This window comes from Phoenix dactylifera, chromosome 6 (assembly GCF_009389715.1).
Source record: "Phoenix dactylifera cultivar Barhee BC4 chromosome 6, palm_55x_up_171113_PBpolish2nd_filt_p, whole genome shotgun sequence".
NCBI classification, from domain to species: Eukaryota; Viridiplantae; Streptophyta; class Magnoliopsida; order Arecales; family Arecaceae; genus Phoenix; species Phoenix dactylifera.
This window is the reverse complement of record NC_052397.1, coordinates 14,993,938-15,016,009: the sequence shown is the minus strand read 5'-3', so window position 1 is coordinate 15,016,009 and position 22,072 is coordinate 14,993,938. Positions and strand designations below refer to the sequence as shown.

Sequence of the window (22,072 nt, the reverse complement as noted above, 5' to 3'; positions counted from 1 at the left end):
TTTATTATTGTATTATACTATAAATATTGTATTATATTACATTACATTATAATACATTAATATGTTATTTTAAATAATTTAATATTATGTTATAATATGAGAAATTAATTTATACTAATAATTATAATAGTTTATACTTTTATTATTGTATTATACTATAAATATAATATATATTACATTATATCATAATACATTAATATGTTATGTTAAATAATTTAATATTATGTTATATTACCAAATATTAATTTACTCTAATAATTATATCACTATTATGCTATATCAACATAATATTATTTTATATTACAATAATATTATACTATATCGTATATTTATGTATTAATTTATGTTATATTTTATTATGTTCTGTTGTATAATACTATGCAATGTCCTTTATGGTAATTTTGTCATACAAAAGTACTTTCTCAGTTTGTTTACCAAACACAAAACAAAGTACCACAGCACTTTACGAATGTAGTTACCAAACAACAAACAGCTTTTTATAACAGCTCTACTTCAGACAGCTCTACTTTCAATAGCTCTACTTCTAACAGCTCTACTGCCAACAGCTCCCCCAAACAGGGCCTTATTCCATTGTGGAAAAAAAAAAAGATCGAGATTGAGAGAAGCTAATTTGTACCCGTTCTACCTTACACCTATCCTACCTTTAAGGTTGGCTTTCATAGGAATGGAACTCAAGAGTCTCTTTCCCGAGTGGATAAGAGGTGATATTATCTAAGCAAGTGCTCGGTAATATTGTGAGAAAAGTTCTTCCATTCCACCTCATAAGTTCAGCCAAAATAAAGGTGCCTTGGATATATGAGGTTTTGTAAATCACATAAAACATGTGTAAATTGTACCTACCCAGATATTATATCTCACCATTTTCTCTTTTTTTTTTTTTGGTAAACCATTTATCACACCCAATCAAAAAACTGGTATCTTGTTATATATAAAAAAATAAATTGTGAAGTAATGGTGCATGTTAATATTTTAATTTTAAGAAAATTTATAAAAAAAGGACAATTTTTAAAGAAAAATCTGTGAGATAGTGGGATCTTTATTTTTTGCCAATTTTAAGAAGAATTGAGGAAGGAAAAAAGATTAAAAAAATATAAAATATTGCCTGGTGTAGTTTAATATTTTAGTTCTAAGAAGATTTATCGAGCAAAAAAAAAATTTAAAGAAAAAGCTGTAAGATAGTGGATCCTTTCTTTCTTCCAATTTTAAGAAGAAATGAGGAGGAAAATAAAATAAAATAAAATAAAAAGATATGCAATAAGAAAAAAAGTTTAAAAATAAATTGAACCGCCCACCGTGGGGCTCGAACCCACGACCACAAGGTTAAGAGCCTTGCGCTCTACCAACTGAGCTAGACGGGCAGTTTTAATATGGGAAATCCAAAATCATCTTCTTCTTTTCCACGTAGTTATTTTATTTTATTATAATATCAAATTATATTTATTTGTGAAAGTTACTTTTAAGTAATTATGCTCATCCCTCCAAATTTCAATTCCTCAGAGATATACATTTTTTTTTTTTTTACTTATTTTTGGTAGTTATTGCTAGTAGGCTTTTTCTACTGCTGCTACTATATATGAAGCTGGTGATCTGTTTCTAAGTATGGGATAGTCCCATGCATGGAACACTATGCATGCGTGGTTGATCTATTTGGTAGGGCAGGAATGCTGGATAGGGCAAGACTCTTTATCGAAAATATGCTGCTTGAGGCTGATGCATCCGTGTGGACAGTATTTTTAGCTGCTTGCAAGCTTCATGGTAATGTAGAGCTAGTACGACTTGCTAGGGACCATATAATGGGAATGCAAGGTGAAGATAGCCCAACGCTTGTGCTCATGTCCAATATGTATTCTGAAGTAGGGAAGTGGGATGATGCAGAAAACACTAGGAGGAGAATGAGAGTAGGATTGAGAAAGGAACCTGGATTAAGTTGGGTGAGGACTACAGAAGAGCCTCTATGCAGTTATGTGCTATTTAGATAAAAATGTTCTTCGTCTGCAACATGAAAAATTTGCAATGAGTGCTCTGAACAGCAGGGGTACATGGAACAGCCAACTGATTGTTGTTGTGAAGGATAACAAAAGCATAGGCTTCTCAGAGATTTCCAGCCTTCTCCTTCTTCTGCATTCTACCATTTAAGCATGGATATGAGCTACATGGTACAGTGCATCCTTGGTTCCAACTAGAACTATTCAAGTATCTCATTGATGGCGAGCTCTTTTGCCTCTCGAGCAATTAGCATCTCTGCGGAATGTTTTCGAGTGATCATTCTACTGAATGTCTTTCCTTTCTTGCTTTTTCTCCTATAAATTCTAATTCTTGTTGGTTTATTATGAATTGCAGGGAAAAATATTTGAAACCAGATACATAAAGGTATGCTCCTCAGAATCAGTAGGATCCTCGTTTTCTTGATGATTGAATTAGCAAGCAAGAGTTCTAAATTGAGGTAGACATTGTTTTTAATTAAACACTATCACCAATGACTCCACTTCTTGTTTGTATATTCTTGGCCTTCGGTTTTACCTGTTTTTAATGTAGTTTAGTTTGCCAGGGCACACCGCTCTGATTCTTGAACGAGTACTTCACATCTGCTGTACATTTTACTTCAAGATGACAATGGAAATTTCAGTGCCATGCCTGATTTGATAAGATCGTTTAGGTATATTGTAGGTCACAAATTGGACAATTTTAGATTTTTAAGACATAATTGCTACCTCTTGAGGCATTTTTGAAACATGTCATGAATTTGAGGTGATTGAGTGAGTCAAAGGTGGCATCATGAAGTGAAGCATCATAATTGTAGATTATGTGAGGAGAGTTCTGTCTGCTAATATCAGTGGGCTATTAAATTTGACTAGTTAAGAATCCATTTGAAAAATTGACGAGTTAAGATAGACAAAATAGTAACCTGGCCTTTCTTTCAAAGATGATGCTGAGTTGGTGACAAGGTAGTAGACTTAGTAGAGGGGGAAGTTTCGTCTAGGCTTACAGATACCTTTGTAGTTTATCTTTTTTTTTTTTTTTTTGGCTAATACGGGGGTATTATACCCGACGGGAACGGATACACCCAATAAGGTCAAAAAATAGGATACCTCGAAGTGCCAAGGGCAACTCTCCATCATCAATCCACAAGGTGCCTCCGGAGTGACAAGTTACATACGCAGCTACATACGTAGTTTATCTATTTGACCAATGTGAAAATACTATGCAAATTTAAGAAAATGTGTTTTGGAATATCTTGAACTGAGTATGAGTTGAGGCACCGGCAAGAAAACCGTATAACGTCTAGTTTTCAGTTTGTAAGTCATGTAGAAGTGGTACATGACATTCAATAATTTGGATCTTTATTTTGGAATCATTTATCTTCAAATTCAACCTGAGCAAATCTAGGTTGTATTTGGTATCACTTTTATTTTTCATGAAAACTAAAACTAGTCTCTTTTTCTTTTCTTTTTTTTTAACCAAAACCCAAAACTTGTGTGGTAGTCATTTGGGTTAAGTTTTGCGGCGGCAATGGTGACCATAGTGGCAGTGGCATTATCAATAAAGACTGATGGGGTGTTGGTGGCAGTAGCGATAGAGCCAATGTTGATGGCCATGGCTATTTCGGTTTTCAAAAATTATTAAAATTAGAATTTTTTTTAGTTTCGACAATTTATTGAAATTGAGAAAGGATTTTCAAAAACTAAATATGGAAAATTGATTGGGCTTTATTATTCCACTTTCTCAAAATGTAGAGCAGCGAATCGAGAGTCACTCGCTATGTCCCCATTCCTTTCCTTTCTTATATTTTATGGCCGATCTTCTTTAATCCAAAGCTGGTGCAAGCGATCTCATAGGTGGATCACGGGGAATAACTCGAGATAAGAAAGCTAAATAAAAATTTAAAGTTGGAAATAAAAGAGAGAGAGAGAGAGAGAGGTCGGGAGGAGTGAATTTTTCTCCAAATGTATTAGCTATTGGAACAAAAAATAACTCTACAACAATGGCTATAATTGATAACGCCGGTGCTTGTGAGATAGAATATTCATTTTAAACCAACATAAGAGTTTTAAATTCTAAAAATAAAATATAAACTAGTGAAAGTTATTATTTAAGAAAATTCTAGAGAGAGTCTACTTAATTATCAAATTTATGAAAAAGATCTCTCTTTTTTTTCTTCCTGGAACAATCTATTTAAAGTTTTATTGACCCTAATGCTATCATGACTAATATAACAAACATATGTTACAAGTATCCGTTTCCAATATGTGTCCAGTGACTTAAACTAACATATGCATTTAATTGAGAATAGAAGCATGACGACAGACACTTCATGGCAGGCAAAATTAAAACAAAAACCCTCTCTTTGCAATTGTGAAGATATAGTTGACTTTTCCTTTTGCAAAATCCTTTCAATAAAACAATTGAATCTTTATAGTTAAAAATTTTAAATTATATAAATAGCTTGTGATTTGAACTTGTTTCACTGAAATTGACAACCATTATAAAGTCGTAACGCCGTTACCTCTCTCTCTCCCCTCACCTGAAAGCTGAACAGAGAGGGATCCGTACTGTTTCGGCTACGATCGTCTTTTTTTAACGTAATATTGAAGCAATAATAATGAAATCATGAGCGTATCGAAGTGCGTGCTAAAAGATATACAGATGTGATGTGATTGGCGTGACCAGTATCAAATCCCTGCCACCTTTGCAGTAGCAACCACTTTCAATGCTCGTTGGTTTCCTACTGTTCTTTTCCCCGGCCCTTTCCAGGCCAAAAGGTGTGGTCTGGCTGGAGGTAGCCATTGGCCATCAAAGATGAGACAAGTGGCACGATTGGCCGGCAGAAGACGTCAGATTTCCCTGCAAGCTCTGCAAACTTTGTGGTTGTCTCTCTCTCTCTCTCTCTCTCTCGGCTTATTGCTCCAAGAAAAGAATTGTTGCAGGTCCAGCAACCTAGGAATGAAACATGACAACCGAAAAAACCACAGACCAGTTCATATTCACGAGCATAACAAGTTGAGAATATATAGAATTCAGACGCGGGAAAAACAATTGCTTTCCGTGCTGTGTTTAGGCATGTGAATAATAATTCACAAATTTTCTATTGGTGGAATGATTTTTCAAATCATCCATGATAGATGAATTAGTTTTTTTTTTTAATCCTTGACTTATTATCCACAAATTTTAGTTCCAAAGAAATGATGCTATTAGTAGTATTATTTTTGCGATCATTAACTGTTTATATCATCCTGTTCTTGTTTTTCATATCGTTAGATATAAATAACTCAATATTTTTTACTGTTGTTTCCTTAATTTTTTCTCAGAAAAATAACATTTATTGATTTTTAGTAATCCTTATTCTTTCTTTCTTTTTGTGTGTGTATATATATATATATATATATATATTTGCATGATTTTGAAATTACCACCCGAGAAGCTGGGATGATACAAGCATGATAAAGGCACCAAATTTCTGCTATGGAGCTTTCAAAATCCCCATCATATTTCAAGAACTTTAAATCCAGCAACTTTCTCACCCACCCTAAAGTCAATATATAAGATTAGAGGAATGGTCCCAATCCAGTCAACTTCACCCTTGTAAGGAGACCACAAGTTTGCAGGCCAATCTGCTATCAGGTTTCCTTCCCAATAATTATTGGTAGCTTTGAAATGGGACATTGAACCATTGATATGACATGAAACCACTTAAACTCTTATACAACCTCAGAGATGAATGCTTAGGGTGCATCTTCATATTCTGGTGCTTGGGTGGCAGGGTCACCATATGCTCCAGGGGCGCCAGTATTTCAGACAAGGATAGGCATCATTAGTCACAAAGATAATGTAATGGATGTGATAGAACCTTCATCAGTGATTTACATATGATTAACATCACCTGCTAGGAACCTTCAGTTGCTCTATCATGCTTCTACCGTGACCAGAGCATCCAATCACAAGCAAAGCTTGTCGGACGGCTGAAATTGTTGCATACGAGGCAATGTAGTACAAGGTATAGTTGACAAGTATAATAGCTAATTTTATTTGCACCAAAGAGCTCATGATCAGAGAATCTAAAAATCAAATATTTCAACACTGAGTTTTCACCAAATCTATATGTTTATAGGTCTTGCGAATTTTAGTAAGTTTTCTTTTATGATTCCAAAAATTTGGGTTTAGTGCCTAAATTAGTGATCATGTATATGCTACTAATACATTATACAAGAATTCAATTGACTATTGCATATCAATAAAATATCCGAGAGAACTGGTTCTCTGCGAGAAGAGTTCTTCAATCCCCACTCTCTTCAATTCATCCATTTTGAGTCAAAATGATGTGAGAAATATATAATGGTGCTGAACTCTTCTCCATCCGGAAAATGATGCGAGACCAAACCTACCTTAATTTCACGAATATACAGAGACCTGTGCTTCGGGCAAAAGAGAACACAAGCGGCACTTGTTTCAGAGGCGGGCACCTCTATGAGGTTGCCTCAGCTTCCTCATATTATATATGGAACGTTACCTCCTCCCCCGCGCCCCAACCCCCCGGTCTCATGTTCATGTATGTGCCTATGGAATGTTATAAATGGGGAGTAGAAAAGAATGGGGCAGGGGTTAAAAAAAAAAAAATCAATTAATAAATGATCTAGAGAGACAAACAGAAAACCCCCTCAGGAAGATTTCCAGGCATGGAAAGTGCAGTAACATATCTTTGTGGAAATGTTTTGCGGAGGGCATTTTCAGAAGTCGATGAGCTCTCAACTCCATCTGTGTGATTCCGACCATGGAACTTGCCTAAACGGTTGACGATGGAAAACCTCTCCAACTCCTGGCACTCCAGTCGTACATCCAACATGGCGGTCCTCCTGTCCAACCTGGTAAATAAGGAGAAACTATTTAAGAAGAGCAGACAGGAAAATCAGTGTGACATAACAGAGATCTTTGGATATCCGCAGGCTCCTTCATAGCTTCAAGCGCAAAGACATCACATTTTGGAACAGAAGATGGAAGGATCAAATATATCAACATGACATATATTCCCAAAATTAAAACTCCATGTAAAAGGAAGATTGAAAAGGAGATTTTGTGGATATACTTGCAGCAAGCATGGTAAACCCAAAAAAGAAAAAAAAAATGAGAGAGCGAGAGATCATGTTTGATTGAATACATCTATTGCATTTATCTGCCTTCAACCACCTAGTGAACCGATGAAAGTTGCATACATAATTATCAATACAAATAAAGTTAGAAAATGAGAATGATAACAAAACATCCAGTGATTGAACCTAAGTATTTAACTGGCTGATGAAATCATAGTCATCCATCAAATACACCCTTAAGAACTAGTCCTTTTTGAAGAAAACTCCCTCTAGAATTGAACATGTTCATATGCGCCTTCGCCTATAATCAAAAAATTGAAAAAGAAAGCAAAAGACCAACAGAACATATTTTTATCGGATGAGAACCATAATCAGAAGTAACCATCAAATGCTCTGTGCCTTTCCCTATACTTAAAAAAAAAATTGAAAAAGCAAAAGACCAATAGAAAACGCTTTATGAAATGAGAACCATAAGCATCCAGCATATACTTCTGTCACTTGAACCTATCAAATGCAATCACATATAATCAAATCACAAGTAACCATCAAATACTCGTACCTCCACAACCAATCATGTGCATCATGCTGCCCATTGCATAAATTAAAAAACATATTGGAAAAGAGAAAACAAGTGAATATCTGTTGATGAAATCACAGACAACAATACTCTTTCCACTTAATTTTGTGATAGGATCAGACGAACCCATTGAATAAATTCTCTTCTTGAGTCAATCCCATACATTATGCACACAAGCAACCAGAAAGTTCTTAAAAAATGGCAGTACTAACCTAATTCCAAGCAGTTAAAAGTTGATGAATCGAAGTCATTTATCCAGTCATATATACCGCACTTGCCAAGTTCTACTTTATCTACAGAAATCATTTCAATTTATCCAATCGAGTAATCCACAAGTTCTAAAAAGCATATAACAAAGCAGTGTTCACAATTTATAAAAGGAGATCCCCAAAAATACTGCCCATGGGCACAAGCGTCCTCTGGATTTCCGTTCCTTTATTTGTCAGGAAACAACAATAGCAGAAGAGTTGGGATCTCTAAGTAATCTGATCATACAAAATTTCTCAGATTCATATGAGCTTTACGGAAACCTTAACCACTGATTCCTTTCAAAGTGCTAAATCCTCCATTTAAGCAAGTTTTTTTCAGATCCATTTCAGCTTTCATTCACCTTATGAAGCATGAATCAACACCTCTTTCTTGTTGCATACAACCATAGGATTTTAATCAATTTTCTCATCAGTACATCTTTTCTTGGTGCATGTGCGCAATTCTTGAACTCCGCAACTGAGTGCTCACTTTCAACTATTGCCTACTTCTAACATGCTACATCTTCCAAACAACATTCTAGAGCACAAGTTTCAAACAATGCAATCATATAACATTGTAGAAGCACATGACTTCCTCAACCTCGGACAATCAAAGCAGATACTAAGTGGACCAAAGAAGTTCATAGATCTAGTGAATTACATCCTATGATGGATGACAATCGCAAGCTGCCCCAACAAATGAAGTTCTAGTTAGTTGGGACAACATGTCAAAATTCCTACTATTGGAAGTCGAAAGAATTGCACAGCTATAAAAGGACCACAAGAGCAAAGAACCACGATCCTATGTGGTACATAAAACAAACCATAAATCCCTAAAAAAAAGCATCTCCATAGAAGTTCTCCACTAACTTGCTAGAAGTCACAACAAAAAATCATACACGCATGAACATTATCCAAGCCTTCTGTTGTCCAGAAGGCTCCAAATAAAGATTAAGCAGGGTAAACCTGATATTAATCCACTTATATATTGTAGACAGATCACCCAGCTCTCAGATATGCAACATGCACAAGCAACAAACTCTTTCGTCTTTCCCATATAAACATGTTGTTGGCAATTGAAAGCTCCTAATCCTCTCAAAAGCCTCCTCTTAGTCATATTAACAATCATAGTCAAAAGATTCTCCAACCATTTCCAAGGTGACAGTGGCATGACCATCAGAGTGCAGCACCACCCGTAAACTCATAAAAAATGGACAATAGCATGCTTGCTTCAAATTTTTGTGTTCTAGCATCCCCAGAATCCGACATTCTTTGAAAAAGTAACACCAAATTATATTTCATTTATTGATCATTGGTCCCTAAATTCTACTGAAACTCAAGTAATTCCAAGAAACCATAAGATTGGGGTTGCTCACAATTATGGATGCCACCTTCGGTGGCTGACACTTTCCCTTTTCACCTCTCTTGTTTAATTTTTGTTGGAAGTATTAGTTTTCTCAAGATTTTGTTGTTTTGATTCTTTCATTTTTCCAACAAAAACTTTTTAAGAGACGTCCAGCCAAAGAATATTGTACCGCACTGAACAGAGTACCAAGCTGTACCAAGGGTGGATTGGGACGCCGCCGCACCCCCCCCCCCCCCCCCCCCCCCCCCGATTCAAGAAATCGGGCGAAACAATGGAAAGGAAGATTTAGGCGCTCCACCCTGGCTATTGCACGGCCAAAGGAGAGGAGGCTCGAAGCCCTCTCTCTCCCTCCCTCCCTCCCTCTCTTTTCAACAAAACAAGGGCTCTGACCCTATTTTCATGCGGCCAAAGGAGAGGAGGCTCGAAAGCCCTCTCTCTCCCTCTCTCGGCCTATCTCTCTCCCCCTCCCCCTCCCTTCTCTCTTTTCCTGTCTTTCCTTCTCCCTCTACTCCCTCACTAGCTCTGGCTATATCAATACAGACCTAGCATGGAACAGCACAATACTGTACCATACCCTACCGCTAGGCAACCGGTATCGGTAAGCACTCATAAGAAAAAGTAACGAACAATTGTTTAATGATTTTTAAATATATATCTAATGGTTGTAATTTTCAGTTTAAGAAATAAAGCGCAAGCGACTTTCTCTCTAGTATTTTTCTCTTTTTTACGTTTTCACTTTATTGGGTTGAGAAATTACCTCACAATAATTAGGAATTCAAGACTCCAATTTGTTGCAGAATTCCATGCAAATAAGTATAGAATTGCAGCTACAAACAAAGACACACACAAACACCAAAAACCAATGATTCTAAACCCTTTGGATCTAATCAAGATACTACAATAGCTGCCTGTGTGGCACATGATTTTGCGCTCCAAATATGGAAAATCATTGTGGATTCCTTTACCTAAGAAGAGCACAAAAAGGCAGTTGAGATGTATGTATCACCTTAAGGCAAGAGATAATCATTACAAACACACCCTTAATAATTTCAGGAAGCACCTTTCTCGCCTTCTATACAACATCAGGTGCCTTTTCTCTTTCGGTAGGTCACTTGCATTAGTGTTTGAATTCTCTTTTATACTAGAAAAAAGAACATAAGTTTGCACTTGTTTCTTTATAATCACTGGTTGAAACTTGGAGATCTTCTCTTTCCATCTCCTGCAGCGTTGCCTCAGGACTCCCCAAGAACATCTCAAGCTACTTTTCTCTAAAGCAATCTGTTCCCTAATCCAATTACATATTAGATCACGTCTTTATAAAATCCCATGTTATCTCCAAACAATACTACATATTCAATCTCATTTAGTTCCGAAGCTCACCATTAGTTGAAACATAGTCACACCCACTTATTGCTCTACAGTACATGCTCAGCTTTTTTTTTCTTTTTCGTATGGCAAGGCAAAATGTTATAAGGTAAAGAATAGAGCATATGAGGGATAGCTGAATCAATGTCAAGGCTGCTGCAGGAACACAATAAGGAAAAAACAACCTGCAATGCAGTAAAGCATTTGTAAAGCAGTAAATAGACTTCTTGGTACAAATTATAAATATAATACAGGATTAGAGCAATTGCTCATGATACTGGAAAGTGGAAACTTACCCGTTTCAAGCAATATCTACACAGTTCAGTTTCTTTTCCAATATAAGAGAGTAAACCAAAATCCACAAATAATATCATTCCTATTCTCTACTTATGTCTACCAAAAGCACCACTTAATATAAATCTCTAAAATAGAAGACATGCAGATATTAAGTGAAAACAAAATAGCATGCATAACAGTTTGTTCCTCCGAAGCCTAGTCATAGTGCAATATGATATATGTGGCTAGAACTTCCATCCATGCTCAAACAAAATGCAGCCATCCTTTCAAAACTGCCACACACGAATGAACATACACAGACAATGATGAGCCATAGTTCAAAATTGGAAATTTTTTTTTCTTTTAGACAACCATGCACTAACCTATCATCAAACCATTTAATCATAACTTTAATAATATAATCCTCTGTCATCACCATCCATGAATAAAAGCATAGTTGATCACCCTTAAATTGCTTCAAGAAATTAGGCCTCTCGCTCTTCACATGAGGAAACGTTGGCATTGATAATCCTTGGCTAGCTTAACTTCAGATTAAGCAATCAATTTCAGATTTTAAAAACCATTTTAGAAAGAAATACAAACAATTACCCAGGTTCTCGGTATTTTAGAAGCTTAAAGATTTCTTTTTCTTCAGTTAAAACCCCAAGTTTTCAGAAGAAAATGAAGTCATATCCACATGCTTGAGACAATTGCTGCAACTCAAAAATTTGTTACCAAGGAATACAGTCAGAGAGCAAGGCTAAAGATTTGACAAATAAGTTTTGTAATAATTAAATGTAATATCAAACAACACAGGTGGGGTTTAAAATACTGAAATACAGGCACATATCCTGGTAAATTAGGCACCCTCATACCATAAAGATGGTACAGGCAGTGCTTTCCAAGGAGTATGCACCCATACGAAACAGTACATGGGCCCATGATGAATGGGAAATTTGATCATAAGTCAGAACTGACAAGCAATCTTGCCAAAAGGATTAAAAATGTCATAGCACATCGATTAATGATCAAATTGGCAAGTCATCTACAAAAAAAGGGAAAAAATGCATAGATAGGAAGCTATATTAAAATGTACTGGGATCTCAGATCTATGGAAATTTACAGATGTTTCATGACTAACACAGTCAGTCTAATCTAATTATAAAGATATCAATAGCAGCAAAACCAATACTAAACTTCCAAACAGCTAAGGCCAAGTAAATGACTGAACCAATATATACATATATATAGATTAATCAGAAAAAAATGGCACATCAACAGAGACCCTGTAGTCATTAATACAATCACGAGAGAGTATCAACTTGGTCGCAAAAAGGGCAAGAGAGGATTTTCCATGCACTGAAAATTGCTCGTACCTTAAGAATTCACTTTCCAGCTTCTTCGATCTTCCAATGAAGTCCTCGACAACTTTGGAGTAAATGTTGTCTCCCACTTTCTCCGAAGTCTCAAGTTTTTCTGATATCCTACAAAATTAGGGGGAAAACAATTGCCTTTAGATGGCCATGTTTTTATCAAAGGTTCCGTAGAAAACAAATGCATCAATATGACATTTGTTCCAATAAACAAGCAATTAAAATTAGCATATTATCCATACTTCATATGTTAGACAAAGCAATTTAACATCTTCAAAACATACTAATTTGCTCATTTTCTAAGAATGTCCTTACATATTTTCCTTGTCTAACTGCATGCAGGAATCACTTCCTGAGCAATCAATCAAGCTGCATGCATCTAGTAGTGCTGATTTAGCAACATAATATGTTGAACTTTCATAAGCTGAAGTTGCTTCTGTTTTAAGAATTGCAGCCGGTATAGCAGGAAGAAGCTGCTGCATTAGCTGACTTGTGAGGATTAGTCTTCTTCTTGGTTGAGGCACTGACAAACCATCCTCTAATATCTCAGCTTCATCCTCCACCTATAATCAGAAACTGAGTGATATAAAGAATATGATTACAATATAGGAACTAATAGCAGTCAAAATGGACAACTCACAAACCTTTTCAGTTAACCTATTGGAAGCTTGAGTCCACTCCAGCTCTGCCATGCTGTACGCAATTTCAAAAATTTGCTTGTTAGAAAGATTGCAAACAAAATCACATTGCTCCCAAGAACGGAAAAGGCAAAAATAAAGTAAATCAATAATTAATGAAGTACTAGCACTTATCAAACAAAGTTGAAACTGATGGAAACGACCACCTGATAGTCTGCAGCCAACGGGAACCATTTGTAACCTCTTTATGCCATGGTAGAAGCTCTGATGCTGCACTTTTACGCTTCTTTCTTGGAACTATATCATGGTCTATGACATCAGCAGGCAGGCAACTAGGAGATGATTCATTGGCAGCTACGGTCGTAGATAATGTACTTCGCCCAAGACCACCAGCATGACCTGTATCCATTCTTTGAGCTACTATGGTACTATTATCCATGCTCCCAGAAGCTTTGGGGAAATTAAACTGCGGTGTGGCAGGTTTTATAGTCCTCTGGCCATCATACATTGCAAGAATCTGACCATTTTTGTAGGTTCCATACTGTCCAAACCAGGAGGGTGCCATCTGAGGACTAATTTGCGGGTGCTTGCTTTCTCCTGTTAGACCTGATGCAGAACATGCAGAAGAAGAGTGAATGTGAGTTTGAAGATCAGGACATCCTACAATGTGCATGTCCTGAGAAGATGCTTCTCTACCAGGGATCTGGGAACATGTGCTTGCACTTCTCTCTTCATTGTCCCTTAAAGCAAAGCTGAGCATTTTAACATCTGATGCGAATGACCTGTGTGAAGTTGCACCCAGTTCACTATCTGCAGGAACCCTGAAGGCTGCATTCTGTCCATAAACAAGCCCCTGAACTGCTTTCCAGTCCATCCGTGAAGCATCAGAACCAAAATCTGCCCCTTTAAGCCTTTTTCCGGGCCTCTTGCTTGGATCAGAATAAGCACCTTTCATGGCTTGCATCTGATGCAACAGAGCGTAATTTTGCTGGTTAACATCTGAAGGTACTGAAGTGTGCCAATACAACCCAACATCGCCACTAGAAGATGCAGCATTTGTAAGGGGAACATGTACCATCGGTGAGTTACATGCTGTGGCGATGTTTTCGCATGGACTTCCTTCTAACATATGCTTTCGCATGGGTTCTTGCCCCTGGAATGCAATGCCTGTCTTAGCAGCAACATCCAACCCCTCAGAAGATAGTTGTTGCAAGGAACTATCCATGACCGGATGTTCGTCTCCATAGATGGCTTGTGGTGATTTGACAGAAGATGTACCAGACTCAGATGGAGCATTTTCTCCCTTTTGTTTTTGATCATCCACCTTCTGTGGGCGCCAAGGACCTGCATTCCTGTTGTTACTTGATAAAATCACCGACTGAAGTATAGCAGGAGTAAGCTTGTGAGGCTGGACGCCTGCTAGACGTTGAGCTGATACATTTGTCCATACTTTATGCAACATTTTTGAGAAGCCAACTTGCTGAGGCATCCCTGATGTAGAAGGTTGTGAACCTGATCCAGGTTCTACTACAGGGAGTTGCTGGCCTGAATGTCCAGTACGAGAAAAGCCTGCATCCATTGGTTGGGAATGATCTGTCTGTGCAGAATAAAATGGTGAAGCAGGAGGTGCATGAGTATCAGCAGAGGAAGCAAGCCTGAAAGGTGGAATTCTTCCAGCCAGATTAGGCACTGATGTCTGAAAAGGTTGATCAGCTAAAACTCTGTCATGAGATTCATTTGGCTGTCTAAGTAGAGGAACATTTTTAATGGATGAATTTACATTGGCTTGACTGCCAAGAGAAACTTTTGCAGATAACTCCATTGTCTCATTTCCAGATGCTATAGACATGTGGTGTTGCTGCAACTGCTGCTGTAACTGGAATCCCGCATGAGAAAGATCTAAAGCAGCTGTCGATGATGAGTTGACATGACTATATGATTGTGAGGTTTCCCTGCATGTTTGTCCAGTTACACTGCATCTAGTGTCCCAGTGTTCTATTTTAGATGCTTCATGAGGCAGAGGTTGAACTGAAGCCGTAGAAGCTGACCATGTTCGATCTTTATTTCTCGATTCGTGGTCAAGTTGCTTACTACTAAACTCATGTAAGGAAGTCTGAGAAGGCTGGTTTGAAACTGGTTGCCATTGTGATGGTGGACCCAATCTTAAGCCAAAACCTTGTAAGGCAGAAGAGTGAACAAGTTGAGGACGAGAAGCAGAGATATCAGAAGCAGCTGCTTCGGGTGCATCAGATGTAGCAATAGCTTTGACATCCCTTGACTGGTCCACCTTGTGAAGAAGCTCAAGCATATCCTGACTGCAATAAATCAGATTGGTTTGACTATTTAGAAAGATACCTAATATAAGGAATGGCCAATACCACAGCCAGAAATGGGCTCTCATCCTGGCAATGACAAGTTGCTTATCCCCGAAAAATTGGGAAATGGATAAGTGAAGACATAAAGGATGGTAAGTCTTCAAATGACATATTGGAAGTTTTCATACAAAAATATCATTGAGATCTGATGCATAATTGATATATTTATCAAATGAGCAACATAAAAGTAAAAGAAGTGGAGCTATATTCAATGCCAGTAATAAGATTCATGCATGTAGACATCTGAAACGAGGAGTGAAGAGATCATAACAATGTAATTAAATAGCAATATCTCAAGCTACCAGTTACCTTGTTTGACCAATTCCTTTATTATGAGAATTTTGAGCAGTTGATCCATCAAAGGAGGCATACCCAGAAGAGTCATGGCTTGGTACAGTACCTGTAGACTGTATGTCCTCTGCTCCTTTTGGACTTCTCTGTAAATTAGTTAAGTTTCCCTGTAAATGAAGAAGTGTCATTAACACCTGAAAGAAAGAGGTTTGATGAAGTATAAATGACATCAGTTATAAAATCAACTAGCACATTAAATACATCAGTACCTTTGCCATGCCAATGACATTATTCGAAACAGCCGGGCCGGCAAACTGCGAGTGCCCAATATATCTTTGCTCCTGATTTGATCCTTGGATCACTGATCGAGGCAGACCTTGAGGGTATGATGCCTGCAAAGGGAGGATAGAAGGTTGAACATTCATCCCCATACTTCCAATTTGATGATACTCGAGTATGTGGGACCCACGAGTTTGTTGACCAGACTGACAGAATGATTTTTGGCTGCCACTACCCAAAGCACGGGAGTCATCTTCAGTTGACAATGGGCTCTCCCTTGCAGCACCTCCACTACTGCCATGCTGCCCAAGATTTGAATGGTTTGACCTATAGACTTCATTTGAAGCCACCTTTGAATGTTCATGCTTGCCATCGTAGTTCTCAACCAATTCTTTTCCAGCGTTATCTCTGGTTGTTTCCCAAGCTTGTGATCCACTGCTTTTATTATACAGGTTTCCTCCCAAATTTTCATCATTTGCAGAATTTACATAGGAATCAAGGGCAACATGTTTTCCACGGTCAATCTGTTGTCTATTAAATAGATACTGATTCATTTCCTGATTCAATTTCAAAGTGCTCGAATTCATAACACTAGTTACATTACCCATACAGGAAGCATCACTTCGCATCTGGGGACTGCCAATATCAGATTTCACAGACTCTGATCCACCTGTCAAAGTCACTTGATTTCCACCAACCTTCCACATACTGCCATCGCAACTCCTTTCAATATTCATAATTCTGTTTGTATTATTCCTTTGACCATACTTAGCGCCATCATTACCCAGTGAATGTTGGATGTTCCAGCCATCTGGCTTGTTACTTAATTGACTAGCAGTATTTGACAAAGGCATGTTTTGCTGGTGAGTCCAAACACCGTGCATGTTATGAGACTTAGACTCCACTGTTGAATAACATGAATTGCTTTCCAACTGCCCATGTGTTTGCCCAGCCCCAACACCGTCATTTGTGTGCATTTGTGATTGGAGGTCACCCTCAAGGGACTGCTTTTGATTCTGATTATGAAAAGACTGCTTGTTCTGTGTTTCTCTAGTTGACCGCTGGAAGGACTCATGGGAAGCTTCAGCTGGTACTCTATCATTTTGTTCATATGTAGATGTAAAAGAATGATGAAAACCAGGGGCAGTAGAAAGGCTTGTTCTTGCATCAGTATTGTTAAACAAAGGCAAAGGTCTTGAAATTAAAGAAGGTGTGTTCTGCAGGTTATTGTCATTCCATGCTGCTTGCTGCTTCCCATTGTCATTAGATATAGCTGAATGGTTTCCAATAGAGGGTTCTGTTTTGTGAAAAGTCAAGCCACTCCATTCTTCCTGATGCCCCGTGTCACTACTAGAAGCCTGTACAGCCTCCTGCATAAGGGCACTCCAACTGCCACTCTGGACAGATGGAAATGCACCACAATAATCATTGTCCAATGAATTTCCTTGCAGATAGCCCCCTGTGCAAGAGTTAACACTCTTTCCAAAAGAAAACCCCCAATTGTCATCATCATCAGTGCCAAACAAGATCTTCTGTTCTGTCGGATCTAAACTTGCTGCATCATGAGAAGGTCCTACTTGTGCTTCTGGTTTTTCATGCAAGTCACCTGACAAATCAGATTGCTCCTGCATACCTTGAAAATTCTGGAGCTGAAAACGGCGCTGCAAATGATTTGGTTGTTGAAAATTTCCTGATGCAACACCACTACTTACACTCTGCACCAAAGCATTCCCAAACAAACTTTTTTCTTGAAAGCTCTGTGTAGAAATTGATATATTATCCTGCAAACCAGCTTGTTCAGCAAAACTCTGACCACTTTGAAAAGATCTAAGTGGACCTGAATGCATAGACGCCTTTTCTGGTTGGTTCCCAAGTGTCTTAGTCATCATATCCATATTGTCACTAGGCATCCCTTGGAACTCAGAGTATTGATTCATAGAACCTCTGCTGCTGGAGACTGGTATGCCACGCAGAGACTGATCAAGCTGCTGTGGGACAAACCCCATCGCTTGAATTGTTTGGCCTTGGTCATTTGGAAACATCATACCATTTGTCAAATTTTGCATGGCAGGAGAGCCACTTGGCTGTGTGCAGTTCATGTTACCAGCAACAAACATCTGAGGAATGCCAGGTGATTTGGACTCACCTCCCACAAAATTATTTGGCCATACATAGTTAGATGCATCATTGATGGGAATTTCATTAACAAGAGCAGGAAACTGATTGATAGCTGCTGGCTTTGCAGCAGAAGACAATTGATTAAGCAGACTCTGCTGCCTTGCCCCTTGATCCAGCTGCTGAAGTTGCTGCTGTCTCTGAAGTTGTTGAAGCTTGTTGTACATCAACTGTTGTTGCCACAGCTGCATGTTGTTAAAACCTGGGTGCTGCCTTAGATGAGGTTGTAATGTTCCTAGGAGGTGGCTCCTAACGAGCTGCTGTTGACTGCGACGAAAGTCAAAATTTACAGGAGCCTGGGCAAACTCTGGTGTTTCTGAATTTCTTATAAGGCCTGAACTGTGTTGAGGAGCATTCCCCTGCAGTGGATTAAAAGTAGCTAAGCCTCTACATATAGAATTATGTCTATCAGAAAAAGAGTTATCCTCTAAAAACTTTGACTGATCAGGCCTTGTCTGAGTATCTTGAGAGCCATGCATAAATCCTTTCAAAGTTTCAAACCTAACTGTTGGTCTCTAGGCTGACTGTTACCAAAATATGGACTAAGATTTGTCTGAGTGAAAATCACACCAAAAGGCTGTGAAGACAGATTGGTATTTCCTGTCCCAGAATCTGAAGATGATAAACCAATAAAAAAAAAAAATCTTAAAACAACATGAAGAAACAAGCTACTTCATAACCAACTAAACAGGTATGCTTTGCAGAAGGGCAAAATATCTATTTACTTCTCTTTCATTCATTTAAGGACAGACCAACAAGAAAACACAGTTATACATGATTACAGTTGTATTAAAGATGACCCACTTATCAAGCTGCAGTATGACCACAATGTCGCTCAAAGTTTAAGGGTTGCAATGATTAGGGGCGGAATCAGATTCTAATGGGGACAAAAGCAAGAGAGAAATTAATAGGCACATACCTATAGACTGAGCAGTGGAAATTTTTGAATTAACATTCAGGGGTATTTCGCCCTGGCTTTGAATTCCAGCCTGCAAATTGCTATTGAAATTTGGCCAACTCCCATTTCCAATTTCAGATTGACGACTCTGGGATGTTTGTCTTGCTCAAAGAAGTTGTGGACCTCTTCAGCAATTTCATTCCCAGGCATAGAGAGTCCAGCCTTGACCAACCAAGCCTTATAACTCAGATTGTCTACAAATTAAGCATGCAGTATATGACAGGTGTCCTGACAGTAAGATACTTCCTTTCTCTTAAGTGCACCCTCAGGATGTCAACCCTGTGAATAGATTGATTTAAAAATGAATAGATAATATAACAAAACTCCTCTGAGCAAAGTTATACGGCACATAAATCAGGTGGTGGCTCAGTAATTATGGAAGATGAACAAAAGAAACAAAGAATACATGTAGTAAGTCATGAAATGGGCATTATGATGTCACTGAACTTTTCATGTAGCTGCAGCCAGAAAAATACAAATAGAATAACTACTAAAGAAGAAGAAATGACACTTGGATACACTTAACATTGTCCCTTCATATCAAGTGTTTCCTTACAACTTGTCAAAAAAATATCTCATGGGCATGAAAGTTAAGTCATAGAATAAAACTAAAAAACAATAACTCGGTACTAGGAGGCTTGTAACAGTTTAAACTTAGAACAGTAATTGCCAAGAGCATTTAATTTAGGTGAAAATGGCTTAAATAAATTGGTAGCCTTTTCATAAGGCAGAATATTTATTTAACATTTACATAAAACAATGATAGCTTAAAGAAAAACTGTCAGAGGGCATACATAAAGAGACAGACACAATAATCTAGTATAAAAGGTGAGAACAAAGTACTCATGCAACAAAACGGCGCACAGATAAGAGGTTCATATGAATCTGTAGAGGGAAAAAGAGCAGGTTAATTAATCTGCAAGATTTATCTGCCCATTCTTTAGCTTTAAAAAGAAAAAAAATAATGGCAAACCCTTAAATCCATTATCAGACCATATGATGGAATGAAAGAAGTCTAGCAAATCACATAATGTTCCATTCTTAAAAACAAAATTAATAGCTTTCATATAAAAAAGGTCCTACCAAATTAACAGCTTTCATGTACAAAAAGGTTGGTCAATGCTGATCCTTGACGGAAGACAGTTTGATTTTGTTGCTCTAATCTTCAGCTCTTGAGATATGATTTTGTGTTACCTCTGACACCTTTGAAGATACTAAAATGGACACCACACAGTTTTGAGATATTTTTTTCTTAAGACTAATTCCTGAAATGCTAGCACAAAATATGTTGGCTGGAGAGATGCAGTTTAAAATTACGTAATAATATTAAATAATTCATTCGTTCCACAGTGCAAGGCAACAAACCAATGCAAGAAGAAGATGAGCCATAAGTTATGAGGTGAGTTTGTGGGAAATAAAGCCGAGAGACAATATTTTGACAAACATGCTAGCCCCGGAGCTTAAAGAATCAAACTCAGTCAAGATGCTTAAGTTTCCAAAAATTTATACGTCTGCCTGAGATTCCATTCATCAACACTTCATCTACCCACTTAACAAGACATCGTCATCAAGAATCATGTCTCCCCACATAAAAACAGCTTATATCAGTAACAAGTAAAGCTCAAAACGAGCTACCCAAATCCTCAGAAAGAAAGAAAACCATTATATGGTAAGTAGAACTTCAACCTCTCATGCATAGCTCTTTAATGCATCTAAAACCCGGGCTCCAAGAGCCACCCACATGATCATTAGCCGCTACTAATTTCCAAACCAATTCTCGAGCAAGAAGTCCAAAACCCACATATATACGTTCCACCTGGTGCATCAACACCCGGGCATCAAAATCTCGGGCGTATCTAAGCATTGAAGACCCAAAAGAAATACCTCTTTTTACCCCTCCAATATGAACAGAATCACGCAAAGGTACAAACGGGCGAGATCACCCAAACCCTAGAACAGGTGCTCCGCACGCATCCCACTCCCCCCACCCCGAACCACCTACCCAGCCCCACGAAGCAAAACTCAAGCTCCCTCTCCACAACCCCCGACGAAATCCAGCCCAAACGCCCAAAATTCCCTATCTACTCGCCCGATTCGGCCGGCGAAGCAAAACAAAACAGCAAAACGAACTGAAACAAAGAATCCCGCAAGCACACAGGCCAAAGCCCTAGATTGATCGTCCGGCGACGCGGGCGGACGATCCGGGGGGCAAAAATTGGGGGATTTGGAGAACAAGAGAGCGGGACTTACGCGAATGGGCGGAGATCTCTCCGCTAATGGCGATCGAATAGGAGCCCTTTCGAGCTAAGGTTAGGGTTTCGTCCGTTCCCGGACTAGGGTTAGGGTTCCGAGGGGAAGAGGAAAATGGCCGTCGGAGCTACGACGAGCGAGACACACAGAGAGAGAAGGGGATGCGGGTGGGCTTTTCGGACCGTGCGGGATGGGGGGGGGTGGGGGGGGGGGGAAGATAAAGCGGAGAGATATCGTGCGAAAATTTCAACGAACTGAGAGGAAGATGCCCCGGCTCGGCCCGAAGCGATAGGCTCGGGTCACCCGAGCCGCCCAGCCTCGGACCCGAACCAGAGTGCCCATTTTTATCTTTCTTTATTTAAATCGAGAAAGAATACGATGTACCCCCACCGCCAACGTCCGTTCCGCGTTCCCTTAGAAAACATATCGTCGTACGCCACGGATGAATTCGTCTATGCGGGATACCGCATCTGCCGCTTATCCAAGCTTTGGGAGTTGGGATAACGAATCTCGAGGCAGTTGAATGGTAGGTTGGCGGTCGCTCGGAGGTATTTTATGCGGAGCTTTTCACGGGAAAAATAATTGGGAACAGAAAAGACAAAAGGACTCCATCTTTCCGCTGGACTACAGGATTGGTTTGGCATCCTTAAATCTGGACCGTCCAATTGATCGTCTTTTTAATTGATTTGGGGAATCGTCGTGTGGGGTTTTCATAAAAGAGTCGGGACTTTTTTTTCTTTTTCTTGAGTGTTGATGGCTTGAGGCGGCTGGCGGACGGAGTTGTTAACGGACGTTAGA

At 38.6% G+C, this 22,072-nt stretch overlaps 1 protein-coding gene and 1 non-coding gene across 4 annotated transcripts; both read right to left on the bottom strand.

Annotated features, from left to right (window-relative positions):
* Positions 1-1,306: 1,306 nt before the first annotated feature.
* Positions 1,307-1,379, bottom strand: TRNAK-CUU. Its single transcript has one exon. It is a non-coding gene; the product is annotated as a tRNA-Lys (tRNA).
* A 4,722-nt stretch (positions 1,380-6,101) lies between these two features.
* On the bottom strand, positions 6,102-21,467 carry LOC103709238. 3 transcript variants are annotated; one of them, XM_008794487.4, is made up of 10 exons: positions 21,275-21,467; positions 18,986-19,303; positions 15,882-18,678; positions 15,631-15,779; positions 13,643-15,261; positions 13,153-13,552; positions 12,953-13,001; positions 12,624-12,871; positions 12,312-12,419; positions 6,102-6,878 (listed from the first exon to the last, which is right to left on the bottom strand). In XM_008794487.4, exons 3-10 carry the CDS (start codon positions 18,543-18,545, stop codon positions 6,650-6,652), a joined length of 5,466 nt encoding a protein of 1,821 aa, XP_008792709.2. In that variant the 5' UTR covers positions 18,546-18,678; positions 18,986-19,303; positions 21,275-21,467; the 3' UTR covers positions 6,102-6,649. The 3 variants fall into 3 exon arrangements, with proteins under 3 accessions (XP_008792709.2, XP_008792707.2, XP_008792711.2); XM_008794485.4 differs by having other exon boundaries at positions 13,153-15,261; XM_008794489.4 differs by having other exon boundaries at positions 13,153-15,261; positions 15,882-18,425.
* Positions 21,468-22,072: the final 605 nt, after the last annotated feature.